Source organism: Pteronotus mesoamericanus, unplaced genomic scaffold (assembly GCF_021234165.1).
Source record: "Pteronotus mesoamericanus isolate MK-2021 breed Mesoamerican mustached bat unplaced genomic scaffold, CSHL_Meso_final contig_100, whole genome shotgun sequence".
In the NCBI taxonomy this organism is placed as follows: domain Eukaryota; kingdom Metazoa; phylum Chordata; class Mammalia; order Chiroptera; family Mormoopidae; genus Pteronotus; species Pteronotus mesoamericanus.
The window spans coordinates 17,893,713-17,916,109 of NW_026554999.1; the positions used below are offsets into that span (position 1 = coordinate 17,893,713).

General features: G+C 38.0%; 1 protein-coding gene across 2 annotated transcripts in view; it reads left to right on the top strand.

Moving 5' to 3' along the window:
* Positions 1 to 22,397, top strand: part of REC114 (REC114 meiotic recombination protein) — a 121,373-nt gene that overhangs the window by 26,858 nt on the left and 72,118 nt on the right. For both annotated transcript variants that reach the window (XM_054564773.1, XM_054564837.1), the window contains exon 2: positions 2,468 to 2,557. In XM_054564773.1, coding sequence (XP_054420748.1) covers positions 2,468 to 2,557 — 90 coding nt within the window. The remainder of the gene's footprint in view (positions 1 to 2,467; positions 2,558 to 22,397) is intronic.

Genomic DNA, 22,397 nt, shown 5'->3' on the forward strand with positions numbered 1-22,397 from the left:
TCTGGCATGTGTGAAAGGTAGGTGCCTTGTGTTGGGAAAGGTAATTGTGCATGCAGTCTTTTGACCCCCCTCTTGGCCATGTAAGAATGGGCCTGGGGCCTGGAATGCTTTCTTATTAGGAGATAGAGTCCTTACAGCCTGTGCTCCTTTGTTCTGCACAACCATCATATAGCACCTGGTCAACCACATTGCTGTATCTGTCCCCTGATGGGGGGTGGGTCCTTCTGTGGCACAGGATGGGTGAGTACAGGTCAAATGCTCCGCATGGCTTCCAAGAGGGAACTCCTGGCTATTGGGGAACTGACATCACTATTGATGTTTACCTTATCTTCTCAATGTGAGCCAAGTGCTCTTCCACCAGTGCTTGACTGTGTTGTTTTCCATGGTGACTCCAGTACCAAGGTACAGTGGGTAGAAGTGTTTGGACTTATACTCCTGGAGATAGGCAACAGATGCCACTTGCCAGACACTTTGTAAATATTGAGTGGATGAACAAATAAATGAATGAAGGGGAAGGTTTGGACCTTAAGCTAGGGGCTGTTAATTTTGAGATGACTGTTAGACTTTCAAGTGGAGATGTTGAGTAGGAAATTAGATGTAAGAATTTGGAGGGCAGAGGAGAAGTCTGCTGGGACTCTCCTGGAAGTAATTTTGCATCACTTGAAAAAAATTACAAAATAATTTAGGAAGACTTAGTATTCTGTAATGAGTGTTTCTACCCCACAAGAGACATATGTAGGAATATTCATAAGAGCATTGTTAGTGTTAGACCTAAACTGGAAAACAATATTAATCAACAAAAGAATGAAAAAAATTATAGGGTAGTCATAAAATGGTATTCTACAGTAATGAAAATGAGTGAATTCAGGGAACTTGCAACAACATTGGTGAGGCCAGATATAAAAGAATTCTTTCTGTATGATTCCATTCGTATAAATAAAACTAAACTATACTGTTAGAAGTCAGATGTGAGGTTGTCTTAAGAATGGGAGCAGGTAGCGATTGGGGTACTTTCTGGAAGGTTGGTTATATTCTGATTTTTCACCTGGGTGGTGATTATGTGTTTGCTTTATTGTCATTCATTGAGCTGTATGTTTAAGTGTTGGGCAATTTGGGATACATGTTATAATTCTAAAAAAAAAAAAGTTAAACTGTCATGTTAATACATTGGCTTCCAAAGAATTTGTTGATCATACTCTACCTAGTTCCTAGATATCTATTCTTATGGTTTTACATAGTCATGAAACATGAAGATAATCCATTTAAACTATGGGGAGAAGAGTGTTGTGCAAATAACTGAATTTCTGATACTGGGAAAGAGGCAGAATAACAACCATGGTAGGAAATAGTGCAGGGCTTAGCATAACCCACTCTCTTGACATCTAGAAAGTTATTTGATTTTTAAGTTTGGAATTTAAAGTGAATTAGAGAAAACTCAGTAGATCTTGAGTTGAAATATGGCATTAAAACTCCAAACCCCACATATGAAACTATAAGATAGAACATTATTTATCAATAAAATGCAGTAACTTTATAAAGATATACTTAAGTTGAGTTAGATGTGTGTTAATTATTGACTCACCTTAATGCTCAAGCTCAAAATAATTTCTTATTATTTATGTTTACTAATGATATTAAAGCCACCTATGCAGTGTAGTTACTTAAGACCCATATTCCTCTCTTATGTATCTGTCATCATGTCCTCCATGACATTTTGATTTAATAGCCTCAGCTCGACTACAACTATAGACCAAATATAACAAGGTAAAATATAACGGGGACAAATGCAAGGTCTTACATTTAGGTTCACATGAAGGAAGTGGAAGTGTGACTTGCCAATATAGAGGATGAAGTTTCAGAAGGTTTGATTGATCTAAGATAATTCTTGAATAGGACTGTCCCCTCAAAAGCTTGATGTGATTATTGGCTGTGTTATTGCAAGTGTTGGGAGATCATTAGACCACACCAAGAGTATTATGTTCAGTTTGGGGCACCATATTTTAAGAGTGACATTAAGAAATTAAAGCTCATCTAAGGGAAAGAATCCAGTTTTGAAGATTTATGAAATATGGACTGTGTGGCTGAAGAAACCAGGACTCTGAAGTCTCACGGCACCCCTGTAAGACATTGTCCCCATTTTACAGATAGGAAATTGAGGCTCAAAGATAACTGATGGTTAATTAAAATGTAACTGAAAAGTGGTTGGTCCAGGCCCCTCATCTCTTGATTCTCAATCAAGTATTCTTATTTCAAAATATTAGTTTAAGTTACATTTTTAAGAAGCCTGGATGTTGACCACTATATAAGGATAAACTTGAAACTCTAAGGGAATGATTCCAGATTACAGGGGAGGAAAAGGAACATTTAGGGTAGGAAGATCAAAGGTAGTTTGGTTATCAGTATTATAAGTGTGTTAGTATTATAGAAATGTATTGTCTTAAACATATTTTTTCTCTCTTTTTTTAAGGTTTTTGACTCCAGTGAAGAATCTGGGTATCTCCTTCTCACCATAGTTATATCAGGTCATTTCTTCATTTCCCAAGGACAAACACTTCTGGTAGGTTTTATGCATATAGTTTAATATTGCAAATATTTTTTTATCTTCATAGTTTTACGTTAATTTTTATATCCTCAAGTTTTTTCAGTCTCACTGCAATCCATCACGTTCAGCAAGTAAGCATTTACTGAATGTTCTACAACAGTACAAAATAAAAAACATTCTGAATATTGCCTGCCCTAAATGGGATTAGGGTTTTGTTGGGAGTCAGAGGATTGAGATTAACCAGTACATAAGGAATCTTAATTGGGGAAATTGGGTTGAAAACAGGCTAGATTTATAGAGAAATGTGTGGAGGGTTTTCCAAAGAGAGTAAGGAACATAAAGAGGGATAGATTGAAAGAAATATATAAAAGAAAACTTGAAGCATGCTATTATTACTTAGTAAAGACCTCTATAAAACTCTAATTTTATAAACATGCATTTGTCCTTTATTCTAAATACACACATATTGTGGGAAATTTTGGGAATGAAGAAATATATAAAGAAGAAAATAAGAATTTTGGGCAGGGGGCAAGATGGCAGTAGAATAGGAGGATTTGTCTCACACTGCCTCCCAGAACCAAACTTAAAATAAAAATGAAGAGGGAAACATGCACCCAAAATAAACAACTGAAAAAACTATCTGAAAAGGAGACACTTAACCAAAGTTGGGCAGAAGCAACCTCAAGACTTGTAGAAAGGGCAGGGATGCAAAAGTGGACAGCACCACTTTCATGGCCAGTGGGTCAAGGTTGTGGCACAGCTGTGGGAGCTTCCCTCTGAGAAGTCTGAAGCCTGGACTCCAGACCAGCCCCCAAGCACAGAATGCCAGTGCCAGGTTCACCTGTGCACGTGGCATCCAGTGGTGAAAAGCCCTGGGGTTTTTGCCTGCTTGAGAGACAGCCTGCTGGAGAGAGAGAGAGACTGCTGGAGACAAAGCCACTTTCTTTCTTTTTTTCCTTTCTTTTGTTCTAAGGGGCCAACATGCAAGTTTTTCATTCACAGCCACTCATCTTGGCCTTGGGTGAAGGAAGGGCAGCATGGTCTGGAGTCTTGTGAGGAGAGTCTGGAATGAGAGGTTTAGGGGAGATGTATGGGGAATGGCTACTGGGTTCTCAGTGCTAGGACATACCTCCATATCACAGTCGCTATTTTTCTTTAGAAGAGCAAGCTCCTCCCAGGGGAAAAACAATTATCTTACCCTATGGGAAACTGCTCACTTCATCCTCTGGAATCTTTGTAGTCCTGTCCTCTGGACTCCCTCTCGCCCCAACTCTGAAATCCTGCTTTCCCCACCCTGTTCCCTCCCCTCCCCCTGAGGTACAGGCATACCTCAAGAAGACAGAAAAATCTCAAACAGACTACCCCTACACCTAAAAGAACTAGAAAAACAACAACAAACAGAACCAAAAGGGAGTAGAAGGAAGGAAATAATCAAGATCAGAGTGGAAATAAATGATATAGAGACAAAAAAAAAAATTAACAAACCTTTAACCAGACTCAGCAAGAAAAATAGAGGACCCAAATTAATGAAATCAGAAATGAAAGGGGAAATAATGGATGCCACAGAAATACAAAGGATTGTAAGAGAATACTATGAACAATCATATCCCAAAAAATAGGGCAACCAGTGTGAAATGGATAAATTTCTAGAAACATACAATCTCCCAAAACTGAATCAGGAAAAAGCAGAATACCTGAATAGACTGATAACAACTAATGAAATCGAAGCAATAACCAAAAACCTCCAAAGAAATAAGAGCCCTGGACCAGATGGTTTTATGGGAGAATTTTACCAAACATTCAAAGAACTAATGCCCATCTTTCTCAAATGATTCCAAAAGATTTAATAAGAGGGAAGGCTACCAAACTCTTTTTATTAGGCCAGTATTATCCTAATTCCAAAACCAGGTAAAGACACAACAAAGAAATAAAACTGTAGGCTAATATCCTTGAAGTCATCGATGTTAAAATCTTCAACAAAATATTGGCAAACCAGTTCCGGCAACACTTTAAAAAGATCATGCACTGGATTTCAAGATGGCAGAGGTAAGAGAGGAAGTCACACTGACCTCCTCCCCAGACCAATCTGGAATTACAACTAAATTCTGGAAAAATCACCTGGAAAACAACTGAACAACAGCGAGAGGAGCCTTAAAACCTCAGACAGACAGAGGAATCTGCTTTAGCACAACCTAACTGATAAGGAGTGCAGTAGAGGCTCAAGAAGGTGGAATAGGCACCCATGGGCAGCAGTGCCAGAGGGATATTGAAATGGCCAGTTGGATCCCCCTGAAAGGAGCAGGGTCTAAACCGTAAGCAGGGATCTCCAGCCTACAGCACCAGAGCCCAAAAAGCACACAGATAGCAGCCACTATGAAAAGCGGCAGTGTGCTCTCTGCCTGAGACAGGTGGTTGGAGATGCAAAGGGCCATTTAAAGTGCCAATGCAAAAATTTGTAGTGGCAGCCACTTTCCCTGGGCTTCAGCAGAGGTAGGGGCAGAGTGGGCTGGAGCTGCCTGAGGAGAGACTGGAGAAAGAGGCTTGGGAGAAAGAACTGAGAAAGTGGATGCCAGGGTCCTAGTGCTGACTCACCCCCCATTTTGCAACTGCCATCTTTCTCAGGAGGAGTGGAGGCAGACCACTCCTCTGAGTGGCAGCAGCATGAAAGGACACAATAGCCACATTCCCAGTAGACTCGATCTGGGCCCGGTGTTGCCCAGGCCCAGATGCTGAGTACAGAGTGGTAGTCCCAGATTGTAGACCCCTGGCTAAAGGGGACTCAGAATGGCCTAGAGATGCTTGAGGAAAGTCTGGTGACAGAGGCGTTGGGGTGAGAACTGAGGGAGTAGCCAGGGAGGGGGGTATCCCGGTGCTGACTCCTCTCCCATATGGCAGCAGCCATCTTGCTCAGGAAGACCATGCCCCCAAGTGGAAGCAGCATGAAAGGACACAGTAGCCCCAAACCCAGGAGGCTTGGCCTGGCCCAGTGTTGGGCAAGCCCAACTGCTGAGTACAGAGCAGCAGTCACAGATAGCAGATCCCTTGTTAATAGGGATGCATAGTGGTCTAGAGATGCTTGAGGAGAGTCTGGTGACAGAGGCATTAGGGAGAGAACTGAGGGACCCTGGTGCTGACTCCTTTCCCATATGGCAGCAGCTATATTGCTCAGAAAGACTACTCCCCTGAGTGGCAGCAGTGTGAAAGGACACAATAGCCCCACCCACAGGAGGGACTCTGCCCCATCCTGACTGCTGAAGGCAAGGTAACTAGATTAACAACTGGAGGAGTCAGACACAGAGAGTAAATTCCTGGAAGTCTCTTAAAGACTGCCTAAAGTCAGATGAGGTCAACAACTGACATCATCAGAGGCCAATCCAGAGAAAAGAAAAAAAAATGGTCTCCTACCATAGAAGTTCACATGACAACAAAATCAGGAATTCAAGGCAGATCAATTTAAGGAGCAGAGCAAAACTAAGAGTCTCACAAATAATGGGAAGATAAAAAAAAAAAAACAACAACTCCCAATTGAAGGGAAAGGAGGAATCCCCACAAAGAGAACGAAATGAAATAGAAACAAGTAAACTATCACATATTGAGTTCAAAACAGTGGTTCTAAGGAAGCTCGTGAGCTCAAAGAGAATTACCAAAAACTACAGGGAACCTATGAGTAACTTATTGCAAACTATATCAACATGAAAAAAGACACAGAAATTATCAATAAGAGGCTAGAGGAAATGAAGAATATAAAAATTGAAGAACACAGTAGAAGGAATCAAAAGCAGGCTAGATGAAGCAGAGAACCGAATCAGTGAGCTGGATGACAAGGTAGAAAAAAGCTCTCAGAAAGAACAAGAAAATGAAAAAAGACTAAAAAAGAACGGAGACATTGAGGAAAATGCAGGACAACCAGAAACGTAATAATATCCGTATAATAGGGATACCAGAAGGAGAAGAGGAGTAAGGGATAAAAAACCTGTTTGAAAAAGTAATGATGGAAAACTTCTCTAATTGAAGGAGAAAAAAAGTCACACAAGTCCAGGAAGCACAGAGGGTCCCATTCAAGAGGAACCCAATGAGGTCCACTCCAAGACACATCATCATTAAAATGGCAAATAGCAAAGACAAACAGAGAATCCTAAAGCAAACAAGGGAGAAAGAGGTAGTAACATACAAAGGAGCCCTAATACGGCTAGCAGCTAAGTTCTCAACATAAATACTGCAAGCCAGAAAGGAATGGCAAGAAATATTCCAAGTCATGAAAAGCAAGGGCCTGCAGCCAAGACAACTCTACCCAGCAAAGCTCTCAATAAAAATGGAAGGTGAAACAAGGAGTTTCCCAGACAAAAGGCGGCTAAAAGAACACACCGCCACCAAACCAGCACTACAAAATGTCTTAAAGGGACTGCTTTAAGAAGATGAAGAAAAAGATTGAGAAAGAGAGGATCACAGGTATTAAGGGAAAAAATGAATAAGTATCTATCAATAATAACTTTAAATGTAAATGGATTAAATGCCTTGATCAAAAGACATAGGATAGCTGAATGGATAAGAAATCATGAGCCATACATATGCTGCCTACAAGAGACCAACCTCAGAACAAAGGACCTATACACACTGAAAGTAAAGGGATGGAAAAAATATTCCAAGCAAATGGACAGGGGAAAAAAAGCAGAGGTAGCAATACTTATATCAGACAAAATAGATTTTGAAACAAAGGCCATAAAAAGAGACCCAGAAGGACACTTTATAATACTCAAAGGAAGAATTGATCAAGAAGACATAAATATTGTAAACCTATATGCACCCAACATAGGAGCACCCAAATATATAAGGAAAATCTTGGAGGACGTCAAGAAACATATAGACAGTAACACACTGATAGTAGGGGATTTTAACACCCCACTGTCAGAAATGGGTAGATCTTCCAAACAAAATATTAACAAGGATATTGTGTAACTGAATGACACATTAGAGCAAATGGACTTAACTGACACATATAGAACCCTTCATCCCAAAGAAACAAAATACACATTCTTTTCGAATGCACAGGGAACATTTTCAAAGATAGACCACATGATAGGATACAAAGCAAGCCTCAACAAATTCAGGAAACTCGAAATCATAACAAGCATTTTCTTGGACCACGAGGGCTTGAAATTAGAAACGAACCTCAAGGAAGAAATCTCAAAAACATTCAAACTCATGGAGATTGAATGGTAGACTATTAAACAATGAATGGGTCAATAATGAGATAAGAGAAGAAATCAAAAAGTTTCTGGAAACAAAAGAAAATGAACATACAAGAGTCCAAAACCTATGGGACACAGCAAAGGCATTCCTGAGAGGGAAGTTCATAGCAATGCAGCCTACCTAAAAAAGATAGAAACATTTAAAATAAACAACTTAACCCTTCAGCTTCAAGAACTGGAAAAACAACAACAAACAGCCCAGAGTGACTAGGAAAAGGGAAATAATCAAGATCAGAGCGGAACTGAATGACATAGAGATGAAAAGAACAATTCAAAGGATCAACCAATCAAGGAGCTGGTTCTTTGAAAAGATAAACAAATTAGACAAGCCTTTACACAGACTCAACAAGAAAAAAAAAGGGAGAGGACCCAAATAAATACTAACAGAAATGAGAGAGGAGAAATAACAACTGATATCACAGAAATAAAAAGATTGTAAGAAATTACTGTGAACAATTATATGCCAAGAAATTTGAAAACCTCGATGAAATTCCCAAATTTCTAGAAAAATATAACCTTCCAACACTGAATGAAGAAGAAGCAGAAAGCCTGAACAGACTGGCAACAGCCAGCCAGTGAAATTGAAGCAGTAATCAAAAAACTCCCAGCACACAAAAGGCCTGGACTGGACTGATTCACAGGAGAATTTTACAAAACATTTAAGGAAGAGCTAACCCCTGTCCTTCTCAGACTATTCCAAGAAATCCAAGAGGACGGAAGACTCCCAGGCTCTTTTTATGAGGCCAGCATCATCCTAATCTCCAAATCAGATAAAGACACAACAAAGAAAGAAAACTACAGGCCAATTTTGCTGATGAACATAGGTGCTAAAATCCTTAGCAAAATATTGGAAAACCGCATTCAGCAATACATTTAAAAGATGATCCACCGTGATCAAGTGGGATTCATCCCAGGGATGCAAGGATGGTTCCGTATTTGCCAGTCAATAAACGTAATACTTAACACAAACAAAAGGAAAGAAAAAAATCCACAAGATCACAACAATAGAGGTGGAAAAAGCATTTGATAAGGTACGGCACCCATTTATGATAAAAACACTCAGCAAAGTGGGAATTAAGGGGGTATATCTCAACACCATAAAGACCATATGTGAAAAACCTACAGCCAACCTCATATTCAATGGGCAAAAACTAAAAGCTTTCCCACTAAGATCAGGAACAAGACAAGGATGTCCGCTTTAATCACTTCTATTCAACATAGTATTGGAAGTCCTAGCCACAGCGATTAGACAAGAAAAAGAAATAAAAGGCATCCACATTGGAAAGGAGAAAATAAAACTATCATTCTTTGCAGATGACATGGTGGTGTACATGGAAAACCCCATAGATTCCTCCAAAAAACTATTCGACCTAAGAAGCGAATTTGGCAAAACAGCAGGATACTAAGTCAATATTCAGAAATTGAAGGCGTTTTTATATACCAAAAATGAAATATCAGAATCAGAAATCAGGAAAAAAATCCCACTTGCTATAGTAACAGGAAAAATAAAGTACCTAGGAATAAACCTAACCAAGGAGGTAAAAGATCTGTGCTCAGAAAATTATACAATACTGAAGAAAGAAATGAAGGAAGATACAAATAAATGGAAGCAAATACCATGTTCATGGATTGGAATAATTAACATCATCAAAGTGTCCATACTGCCCAAAGCAATTATAGATTCAGTGCAATCCCTATTAAAATACTAGTGGAGTATTTCACAGACATAGAGCAAACATTTCAAAAATTATATGGAACCCTAAATGACCCCGAATAGCCACAGTAATTTTGAGAAAGAAGAACAAAGTAGGAGGGATCACAATACCTGACATCAAACTTATTACAAGGCTACTGTAATCAACTGGTACTGGCATAAGAACAGACACATAGGTCAATGGAACAGAATAGAGAGCCCAGAAATAAACCCATGTCTCTATGGTCAAATAATATTTGACAAAGGGGGCAGAAGTATAAAATGGAGTAAAAAAAACCTCTTCAACAAATAGTGTTGGGAGAGCTGGACAGCTACATGTGAGAAACTGAAATTGACCACCAACTTACACCATACACAAAAATAAAATCAAGATGAATAAAAGACTTAAATATAAGTCACAACACCATAAAAGTCCTAGAGGAGAACATAGGTAGGAAACTCTCAGATATCCCGCACAGCAATATTTTCACCGATATGTTGCCTAGAGCAAGGGACATAAAGGAAAAAATAAACAAATGGGACGTCATCAAAATAAGAAGCTTCCGCATGGCTAAAGAAAACATCAGTGAAATGAAAAGGGAACCAACCATACGGGAAAATATATTTGCCAATGATACCTCAGACAGGGGTTTGATCTCCAAAATATATAAAGAACTCACAGGACTCCATTCCAGGAAGACAAACAATCCAAAGAAAAAGTGGACAAAGGACCTGAACAGACACTTCTCCAAGGAGGACATATACAGGGCCCAGAGACATATTAAAGGCTGTTCAACATCACTAGCCATCAGAGAAATGCAAATTCAAACCACAATGAGATACCACATCACACCAGTCAGAATGGCCATCATAAACAAGTCAATTAACAACAAGTGCTGGTAAGGTTGTGGAGAAAAGGGAACCCTAATGCACTTTTGGTGGGAATGCAGACAGGCACAGCCACTGTGAAAAACAGTTTGGAATTTCTTCAAAAAGTGAAAAATGGAGCTGCCTTTTGACCCAGCGTGTCCACTGCTGGAATTATACCCTAGGAATCCCAAAACACCAATTAAAAAGAGCCTGTGCACCCCAATGTTCATAGCAGCACAGTTTACAATAGGCAAGTGCTGGAGGCAACCTAAGTTTCCATCAGTAAATGAGTGGATCAAAAAACTGTGGTACATTTACACATGGAATACTATGCAGCAGAAAGAGAGAAAGAGCTACTACCCTTCACTACAGCATGGATGGAACTGGAGAGCATTATGCTAAGTGAAAAAAGCCAGTCGGTTAAAGACAAATACCATATGATCTCACCTATAAGTGGAACCTAATCAGCAAAGGAAGCAGGCAAAGAAAATATGGCCAGCAACGTTGAAAGAAAGAAGAAACTGACATGGATGGGAAGGTGGAAGGGAGGGGGTTAGCGGGGATAGGAAGGGGAAGGGTCAGATCAAGGAACAGGTGTGAAGGACACATGTACGAAGCCATGGTGGGGTAGGATTGAGGGGAGATGGTGGGGGGGTCAGGGTAACGTGGTGGCAGGTAAATGGAGACAAATGTATGTGAAAAATAAATAAGACCAGCAACACTGAAAGAAAAAAAAACCAACAGAGACAAGAGGGAAGGAGGGAGGAGTGGGCGGGGGAAAAGGGAGGGAAGGGGCAAGTCAAGGAACATATAGCAAGGACTCATGGACAAACCCAAAGTGGGGAAGGATTGAGGGAGGGAGGGGGAGGAGGGGGCAGGGAAAAGTGGTGGTGGGAAAGCAGAGACAAATGTATTTGGAAAATTTAATTAATTAATTAAAAAAAGAAAAACAAAAAAAGAAAATAATGATAAAAAATCAATAAATGTTAAAAAAATTTTAAAAAGATCATATACCATGATCAAGTAGCATTTATCCTGGGGTGCATGGTTGGTACAATATTTGCAAATCAAAAAATGTGATATATCACATAAACAAAATTAAAGATAAAAATCACATGATCATATCCATAGATGTAGAAAAAAGCATTGATAAACTTGGTACACATTTATGATAAAAACTCTCACCAAAGTGGGAATAGAGGGATCATACCTCATCATAATAAAGGTCATGTATGAAAAACCTATAGAAAACATACTGAATGGGCAAAAATTAAAAGCATTTCTCTAAGATCCGGAACAAGACAAGGATGCCTGCTTTTACCACTCTTATTCAACATAGTACGGGAAGTACCAGCCACAGCAATCAGGTATGAAGAAGACATCTAGATTGGAAAGGAGGAAGTAAAATTGTTATTATTCATGTACAATATGATATTGTACATAGAAAACCCTATAGGCAAAAAGAAAAAAATCCCATAGAAAGTTATATAAAAATGAACCCTGTAAGAATATACTGTTATCCATGTTGCCAAATATAATTTCATTCAGAGGGAAAAAAATAGAAAAAGAAATCCCTATAGGCGCCACCAAAAAACTACTACAGCTAATAAATGAATTTGGTCAAGTAGCAGGATACAAAATCAATACTCAGAAATTGATGGCGTTTCTATATACCAATAATGAACTAGCAGAAAGATAAAGTAAGAAAACAATCCCATTTACTATTTCATTAACAACAACAAAATATGAGGTGCCTAGAAATAAATTTAACCAAAAAGGTAAAACACCTGTGTCTGAAAAACTATAGGACACTGAAGAAAGAAATTGAAGAAGATATAAAAACAAATGGAAGCATATAGCATGTTCATGGATTGAAAGAATTCATTAAAGTGTCTATACTATCCAAAACAATTCATAGATTCAACACAATTCCTATTAAAATACCAATGTCATATTACACAGATCTAGAACAAATATTTAAAAAAATTATATGGAACCATAAACGACCCCACATGGCCTCAGCAATCTTGAAGAAAAAGAACCAAGTTGGAAGGATCACCATACCTTATATCAAACTATGCAACCAGCCCACTGTAATCAAAACAGCCTGGTTACTGGCATAGGAACAGACATGCAGATCAATGGAAAAGAATAGAGAGCCCAAAAAGATCAAGCCATGCCTTTATGGTCAATTAAAATTTGACAAAGGAGGCAAGAGCATACAATGGAGTAGAGAGTCTCTTCAATAAATGGTGTTGGGAGAACTGGACTAGTACTTGCAAAAAAAAAAAAACAAAAACGGACAGACTAGACCACCAACTTAACACCATACACTACAACAAATTCAAAATGGAAAGGGACTTAAATAAAAGTCACAATACCACAAAAATCCTAGGGAAAAACATAGGCAGTAAAATTTCAGATGTCTTGCATAGCAATTTGTTTGTCAATATGCCTTTAGGGCAAAGGAAACAAGGAAAAAAAATAAATGGGACTACATCAAATTCAAAAGCTTCTGCACAGCTAAAGAAACCATCACCCAAACAAAAAGGGTGCCCACTGTATGGGAAAACATATTTCCTAATGACACAATGGACGAGTTTAATCTCCAAAATATGTAAAGAACTCATATGATTCAACATAAGAAATACAACAGTTAATGGAAAAAGAACATGAATAGACACTTCTCCAAGGAGGACATACAGATGGCCCATAGACAGTGAAAAAATGCTCAACATCACCAGCCATCAGAGAGAGATGCAAATAAAAAATACAATGATATATTACCTCACATCTGCCAAATGGCTATCATTAATAAATCAACAAACAAGTGCTGGTGAGGATGTGGCAAAAAGGGGACCCTAATGTACTGTTGGTGGGAACACAGATTGGTGTAGCTACTGTGGAAAAAAGTGTGGGATTTGCTCAAAATATTAAAAAAGGAACTGCCTTTTTGCCCAGCAATCTCACTTCTGAGTTTATATCCTAAGAATCCCAAAACACTGATCTGAAAGAATATATGCTCCGCTATGTTCATAGCAGTGTTATTTACAATAGCCAAGATTTGGAAACAGCCTAAGTGTCCATCACTTACTGAGTGGATAAAAAAGCTGTGATACATTTACACAATGGAATACTATGAAGCAGGTAAAAAGAAGGAATTCTTACCTTTTGCAAAAGCCTGGATGAAACTGGAGACTATTATGCTAACTGAAATACACCAGTCAATGAAAGACAAATACCATATGATCTCACTTATAACTGGAATCTAATGAAGAAAATAAACTAATAGGCAAAATAGAATCAGGCACAGAAAACATGGAACAGACTAACAGCTGTAACAGGGGAAGGGAGAGATGAGGGCTGGTTGAAAGAAAGTTGAAGGGTCTAGATAAAGAATATACATGGATGATCCATTGACATGAACATCAGTGTGGGGATTGACTGGGAATTTGGGAAGGCCAGGGGAAGGGGGAAAAACTAGAACAACTGTAATAGCATAAACAATTAAAAAATAAAAGACAAAAGTAAATTAAAAATAATCATCTTGCTTGAAAGTTTATGAGTATGCTGAATTGATAGTCAGAAACAAAATGAGTGAGGAAACAAAACAATGATTAACTTCCAACTAAAGACATTGTATAAGAAAGGAAATATAAGGGAAGGTTCTTATATCATTTAGATGTGCATAATATCTACATAGGTATAAATTTGTACAAATGCTTTCTGAGTATCTACATAGGCATAATTTATTTATTTAACAGGTTTATTTATTAGGCAATTACTATGCTGATCATTGTTCTAGGTCAGGAGTTTTCGACCTTTCCTTCTTTTTTCTTTTTTAAAAAATTAATTAATTTATTTTTTTCGAATACATTCGTCTCTGCCTTCCCCCCACCACTTTCCCTTATCCCCTCCTCCCTCCCTCCCTCAACCCTTCCCCTTTGGTTTTGTCCATGAGTCCTTGCTATATGTTCCTTGACTTGCCCTTTCCCTTCCTTTTCCCCCTGCCCCTCCCCGCTCCTTCCTTCTTGTCTCTCTTGGTTTCTTTTCCTTTCAGAGTTGCTGGTCTTATTTTCCTTGCATCTTTGTATTGTTGGTTAGGTTCCGCTTATTGGTGAGATCATAGGGTATTTGTCTTTTGCCCCCTGGCTTATTTCGCTTAGCATAATGCTCTCTAGTTCCATCCATGCTGTCGTGAAGTTTCATAGTTCTTTTTTCCTTTCTGCTGTGTAGTATTCCATTGTGTAAATGTACCATAATTTTTTGATCCAATCATCTACTGATGGGCATTTAGGTTGCTTCCAACACTTGGCTATTGTAAAGTGTGCTCCTATGAACATTGGGGTGCACGGTTCTTTCGAATTGGCATTTTGCGATTCTTAGGGTATAGTCCGAGCAGAGGAATCACTGGATTAAACGGCACTTCCATTTTCAGCTTTTTGAGGAAATTCCACAGTGCTTTCCACAATGGCTGCACCAGTCTGCATTCCCACCAACAGTGTACTAGTGTTCCCTTTTCTCCACAGCCTCGCCAGCACCTGTTGTTTCTTGATCTGTTTATGATGGCCATTCTGACCGCTGAGAGGTGGTATCTCACTGTGGTTTTGATCTGCATTTCTCTGATGGCTAGTGATGCTGAGCATCCTTTCAAATGCCTCTGGGCCCTCTGTATCTCTTCCTTGGAAAAGCGTCTGCCCAGGTCCTTTGCCCATTTTTTGATTGGATCAATTGTCTTCTTGGAGTGGAGTCGAGTGAGTCCTTTATATATCTTGGAGATCAAACCTCTATCTGATGTATCATTAGCAAATATAGTTTCCCATAGGGCTGGCTCCCTTTTCATTTTGCTGATGTTTTCTTTTGCCGTGCACAAGCTTCTTATTTTGATGAGGTCCCACTTGTTTATGCTTTCCTTTATGTCCCTTGCTTTAGGAGACATATCAGTGAAAAAATTGCTACGTGGGATATCTGAGAGTTTCCTGCCACTGTTCTCCTCTAGGACTTTGACGGTGTTGCGACTTCTATTCAAGTCTTTTATCCATCTTGAGTTTACTTTTTTGTATGGTGTCAGCTGATGATCCAATTTCAATTTTTTGCATGTAGCCGTCCAGCTCTCCCAACACCATTTGTTGAAGAGGCTATTATTCCTCCATTTTACATTTCTGCCCCCTTTGTCAAATATTAGTTGCCCATAGAGACCTGGGGTTATTTCTGGGTTTTCTATTCTGTTCCACTGGTCTATGGGTCTGTTCTTGTGCCAGTATGAGATTGTTTTGAGTATAGTGGCTTTGTAGTAGAGTTTGATGTCCGGTATTGCGATCCCTCCTACTTCATTTTTCTTTCTCAAAATTGCTGCGGCTGTTCGGGGTCATTTACGGTTCCATATAAATTTTTGAAATGTCTGTTCTAATTTCTGTGAAATACGTCATTGGTATCTTAATAGGGATTGCGTTGAATCTATAAATTGCTTTGGGTAGTATGGACATTTTGAGGACATTAATTCTTCCAATCCATGAGCATGGTATATGCTTCCATTTATTTGTATCTTCTTTAATTCTTGCTTCAATGTTGTATAGTTTTCTGCATACAGGTCTTTTACCTCCTTGGTTAAATTTATTCCTAGGTACTTTATTTTTCTTGTTGCTATATTGAATGGTATTTTTTTTTCTGATTTCTTCTTCTCTTTCATTGCTGGTGTACAAAGATGCCTTTGATTTCTGAATATTAACCTTGTATCCTGCTGTTTTGCCAAATTCACTTACTAGGTTGAGTAGTTTTTTGTAGAGTCTGCAGGGTTTTCTATGTACACTATCATGTCATCTGCAAACAATGGTAGTTTACTTCCTCCTTTCCTATTTGGATGCCTTTATTTCTTTTTCTGGTCTGACCGCTGTGGCTAGGACTTCCAATATGATGTTGAAAAGAAGGGGTGAAAGCAGACATCCTTATCATGTTCCCGATCTTACCGGGAAAGCTTTTAGTTTTTGCCCGTTGAGTAAGATGTTGGCTGTAGGTTTTTCATATATGGACTTTATTATGTTGAGGAATGCCCCATTTATTCCCATTTTGCTGAGTGTTTTGATCATAAATGGGAGCTGTACCTTATCGAATGCTCTTTCTGCATCTATCGAGATGATCATGTGGTTTTTGTCTTTTCTTTTATTTATGTGATGTATTATGTTTATTGATTTGCATATATTGAACCATCCCTGTATCCCTGGGATGAATCCCACTTGATCGTGGTGGATAATCTTTTTAATGTATTGCTAGATGCGGTTTGCCAATATTTTGTTGAGGATTTTGGCATCTATGTTCATCAGAGAAATTGGCCTGTAGTTTACTTTCTTTGTAGGATCTTTATCTGGTTTTGGGATCAGGGTGATGCTGGCCTCATAGAAAGAGTCTGGGAGTCTTCCCTCCTCTTGGATTTTTTGGAATAGTCTGAGAAGGACAGGGGTTAGCTCTTTCTTAAATGTTTTGTAAAATTCTCCTGTGAAACCGTCCGGCCCTGGACTTTTGTGTACCAGGAGTTTCTTGATTACTGCTTCAATTTCCCCAGCTGTTATCGGTCTGTTCAAGCTTTCTGTGTCTTCCTCCTTCAGTTTTGGAAGATTATACCTTTCTAGAAATTTGTGCATTTCATCAAGGTTTTCAAATTTCTTGGCATATAATTGTTCACAGTAGTTTCTTACAATCCTTTGTATTTCTGTGGTATCAGTTGTTATTACTCCTCTTTCATTTCTGATATTATTTATTTGGGTCCTCTCCCTTTTTTTTCTTGATGAGTCTGCTTAAAGGCTTTTCGATTTTATTTATCTTTTCAAAGAACCAGCTTCTGGCCTTTCTACCTTTATTTCATGGTACACATAAACTAATTACTAAAATTCTGTGGCATACCCAAAAATATATCTTTTGCTGATTTGACAAAAAAAAATAGGTATAATTTTGATTCATTCACATTCGCCATCTACTGTTGTGGTGGCTGTCATCATTTTTTAATTTGAAAATCTAAGAGAAAAGAGGTAAATAACCATGTCTAAATAGTTGGGTATTGTATGTTTTAAAAATTCTGAGTGGTTGAAAATTACTGTTTTATGTGATAAAGATAATGCAATGAACATCAGACACAAATATCCCTGTCATGGTAGAGTATCATCATTCTAGTTGGGGAAAATAGAAATAAATATGTCACATGTATTTAAAAGACATGAAACTTTGGTGAATCCCTTACATATTCTATTATAAAATGATGGCAGCGTCACACAGTTGTACTCTGTGACCATTCATCTCTTCACTTAAGTGGAATATAGCCTTATCCTTGAATGTTGAGGTTACCTGCAAATCATCTTTATGTCCCATGTGACTTTAAAACTGCAGCAGTAGTTGTATAGTTTTGTTTTATCTGCTGCTGTTAGAGCTTCTATCAATTGAAGAAGATTTCTTCAGCCTCTAACAAAAACTCTCATAAGTGGTGGACTAAGGGATGCATAGAGCACCAAGCTATGTTGTGGGTCTTTGCTGAATGATGACATTAATGCTTAGACAGCAGGGGCTACTTTGTGATTTGTCTGCTCCATCTGTTTGCACCAGTGGTAAATGTTACAGATTGGTTGAGTTTTCTTTGTATCATGTATGGAATGATTTTTGCACTGCAGTTACACAACCAAGTTTGTTAAATTCCAAGATACTCACTACTGAGAAACATGTAAGGGTAACTCTATAATTTGGGATAGATTACATATACATATGTAACTTACATATAGAATAATATTTTTATTATCTCCTTTAAATTATTTTTAAAAATCACCTTTACTGAGATACAGTTTACATACAATAAAATTTGTTATTTTAAGTGTTCAGTTTGGTGTGTTTTGATAAATGTGTATAGTCATATAACTACCACCACAATCATGATATGAACATTTCAGTTACCCCCCCAAATTTCCTTGTGGCCCTTTGCAATCAGTCCCCTCTGCCCAGCCTCAACACCTAGCAAAACCACTGCTCTGCTTTATGTCATCATAGTTTTGTCTTTCCTAGAATTTCAGGTAAATGATATCATGATATGTAGTTTTTTGTGTCTGGCTTCTTCTACTTAGCATAACGCTTTTGAGATTTATCCATATTTTTAATTCCTTTTCATTACTGAGTATTTCATTGTTTTAATAAACCTAATTTGCTTATCCATTTGACTTTTGATAGACATTTGGGTTGTTTACATTTTTGGCTATTATCAATGGCAGTGGTATAATAAATATTTGTATACAAGCCTTTGTGTGAACATATATTTTCATTTTTCTTTTGTAAATTCCTGCAAGAGGAACTGTTGCTGAGTCATATTATGTGTCTATGCTTTATAACTATAACTTTATAAGAAACGGCAGAACTGTTCCCAAAGCTGCATTCTCACAAGCAATGATGAGGGTTCAAGTTGTTCCAGGTCCTCACCAACACTTGATATTGTCAGTCTTTTTAAGTTTAACTACTTTAGTGGGTATGTAGTAGTATCTCATGGTGGTTTTATTTGTAATCTCTTAATGCCTAAGGATATTGAACATCTTTTCACATATATATTTGCCATTTGTATATCTCATTGGTGAGGTATCTGTTTATATCTTGTAATCATTTTTAATTGAGTTGTCTTTTTATACTTGAATTGTGAGTTCTTATTCTGATTACAGCTCATTTATTTATTTATTTATTTAAAGATTTTAAAATCATGTTTATTCTATTACAGTTGTCTCAGTTTTTCCCCCTTTACCCCCCTCCACCCTCCACCCCTTGCTTCCACAGTCAATTCCCACTCTGTTGTCCATGTCCATGGGTCATTCATACATGTTCTTTGGTTAGTCCCTTCCCCTTCTTTCTACCATTGTCCTCTTTCCTCATCCCCTCTGATCACTTTCAGTCTGCTCCATGTTTCCATGCCTGTGGTTTATTTTGTTTGTTAGTTTATTTTGCTGAACAGGTTCCACTAATAGGTGAGATCATTGGTGACAAATAGGTTTGTCTTTCACCAACTGACTTATTTCTCTTAGCATAATATTCTCCAGTTCCATCCATGTTGTCACAAAAAATAGGATTTCCATCTTTTTCTCTCCCTCCCTCCCTCTCTCTCTCTCTCTGTCCTTTTCTTTCTTTCTTTCTTTCTCTCTGTCCTTTTCTTTCTTTTTCTTTCTTTCTTTCTTTCTTTCTTTCTTTCTTTCTTTCTTTCTTTCTTTCTTTCTTTCTTTCTTTCTTTCTTTCTTTCTTTCTTTCTTTCTTTCTTTCTTTCTTTCTTTCTTTCTTTCTTTCTTTCTCTCTGTCCTTTTCTTTCTTTCTTTCTTTCTTTCTTTCTTTCTTTCTTTCTTTCTTTCTTTCTTTCTTTCTCTCTGTCCTTTTCTTTCTTTCTTTCTTTCTTTCTTTCTTTCTTTCTTTCTTTCTTTCTCTCTGTCCTTTTCTTTCTTTCTTTCTTTCTTTCTTTCTTTCTTTCTTTCTTTCTTTCTTTCTTTCTTTCTCTCTGTCCTTTTCTTTCTTTCTTTCTTTCTTTCTTTCTTTCTTTCTTTCTTTCTTAAATACAGATTGATTTTATTTATTTTTTAAATGTCTAAGTCAATTATAAAATATTAAAAAAATTTAAAACCATTATAAAGTCTCAGTGATTAAAACAACATCACACCAGCACAAAAATAATCAAGTAGGTCAATGAAATATAATAAGTGTTCGAGAAACAAACATATATATGTCTAACAATGTAATATATAATTAAATTGATATTTCAAATCTATGGGGAAAATAAGGCTTATTCAACATATAAGGGGCATGGACCACTATTACTTGAAATAAAACAGATATAGAGCCCTATTTCACACATTATACAAGAAATACTCAGGTGAGTTAAAAATCAATATATAAAATCTAAGGAGTTTTAGGAGGAAACACAAAATAATATTTTTCTCACCCTGAAGTAACATATTCAAACCCAGAAGCTATAAAGTAAAATATTGACAATATTCTATATTAAAAATTTAAGACTATATAGTAATATACATATAAAAAAATTAAAGAACAAGTAATAGAATGAGAACGTATTTGCCACACATCTAAAAAAGGGTTAATAGTTGTCTTTTTGTTTTTTAGGGAAAAGAAATCTACAAACCTTTAATCGATAAATGGATAAAGAATACCAAAAAGTCATTTAAAGCTTTTTTTAAAAAATAATAGAAATAGGCAAGAAATATACAAAAACAAGTTTAGTTTCAACAAATAATAAAGGAACAATTGAAATAACACATCATTGTCACAATCAGGTCAATACATATTAAAAGATATTGGTAATATCAAGTATTGGCAACTCTGAAAGGAACTGGGTATTTGTAGACTCTTTTTCTTCATCTTAAAGTAGTCCCTTTAGCAAATTTTACAGTGCTGGCTTGGTGGAGGTGTATTCTTCTAGCCTTCTTTTGTCTGGGAAACTCCTTATTGCACCTTCTATTTTAATTGAGAGCCTTGCTGGGTAGAACAGTCTTGGTTGCAGGCCTTTGCTTTTCATGACTTGGAATATTTCTTGCCACTCCCTTCTGGCTTGCAGTGTTTCTGTTAAGAAGTCAGCTGATAGCCATATCAGGGCTCACTTATATGTTACTACCTATTTCTCCCTTGCCACTTTTATGATTCTCTGTTTTTCTTTGATATTTCCCATTTTAATTATGATGTGTTTTGGAGTGGACCTCATTGGGTTCCTCTTGAATGGGATTGTCTGTGCTTCCTGGACTCGTGTGACTTTTTCTGTCCTCAAATGAGGGAAGTTTTCCATCATGACTTTTTCAAACAGGTTCTCTATCCCTTCCTCAACCTCTTCTCCTTCTGGTATCCCTATTATACGGATATTATTACATTCGAGGTTGTTCTGCATTTCCCTAAATGCCTCTACATTCTTTTTGAGTCTGTTTTCATTTTCTTGCCCTTTCTGGGAGCTTTTTTTTTTACCTTATCCTCCAGCTCGCTGACTCGGTCCACTGCTTAACCTAGCCTGCTTTTGATTCCTTCTATTGTGTTCTTCAATTCAGAAATTGTATTCTTCATTTCCTCTTGTCTCTTATTGATAGTTTCTATTTCTTTTTCATGCTGATAATAGTTTTCAGTAAGTTCCTCGTAGTTTCTCTGTAGTTTTTGAAATTCTCTCTGAACTCACTGAGCTTCCTTAGGACTATTTTTTGGAACTCAATATCTGTTAGTTTACTTGACTCTATTCCATTTAGATCTCTTTGTGGGGGTTCCTCCTTTCCCTTCGGCTGGGGGGTATTTTTTTGTCTTCCCATTATTTGTGAGAGTCTTCTTTTTTGCTTCTGCTTCTTAAATTGATCTGTCTTGATTTCCTGACTTTGTGGTGTGAACTTCTGTGGTAGGAGACTGCTATTTTTACTTTATGGATCTGCCTCTGATGATGTCAGATGTTGTCCCTATCTGACCTTAGGCAGTCTGAGACTTCCAGGAATCTACTGTCTGTGGCTCTCTCCTTCAGATGTTAACCTATTCACTCTGCACTCATCAGGCAGCTTAGACAGCACATGGCGGGGTGGAATTGCACCTGGGGGCGGGGCTATTGGGTCCTCTTACATTGCTCCCGCTCCAAGGGAGTGGTCTCTGCCTGACCAAGATGGATGCTGCCACATGGGGGATGAGTCCGCACCGATATCCTGCCAACTACTCTCTCAGTTCTCTCCCCAAAGCCTCCTTCCCCTTTCTCTCCTCAGGCATCTCTAGCCCACTCTGCCCCTGCCTTTGCCAGAGACCAGGGTAAGTGGCTGCAAATAAAAATTTATGCGTTGTCCATTTCAATAGCTCTTTGCGTCTCCAGCTGCCCATCTCTGGCAGAGAGCAACCCTACCGTTCTTTGCAACTGGCTGTGTTCTGTGTACTTTCTGGGCTCTGGTGCTGTAGGCTGAGGATCTCCACTTTTGGTTTAGACCCCACTCTTCTCAGGGGGATCTCACTGGTCCTTTCAGTATCCTTCTAGTACTGCCAACCCATGTGTGCCCCACCCGCCTTCTTGAGCCTCTGC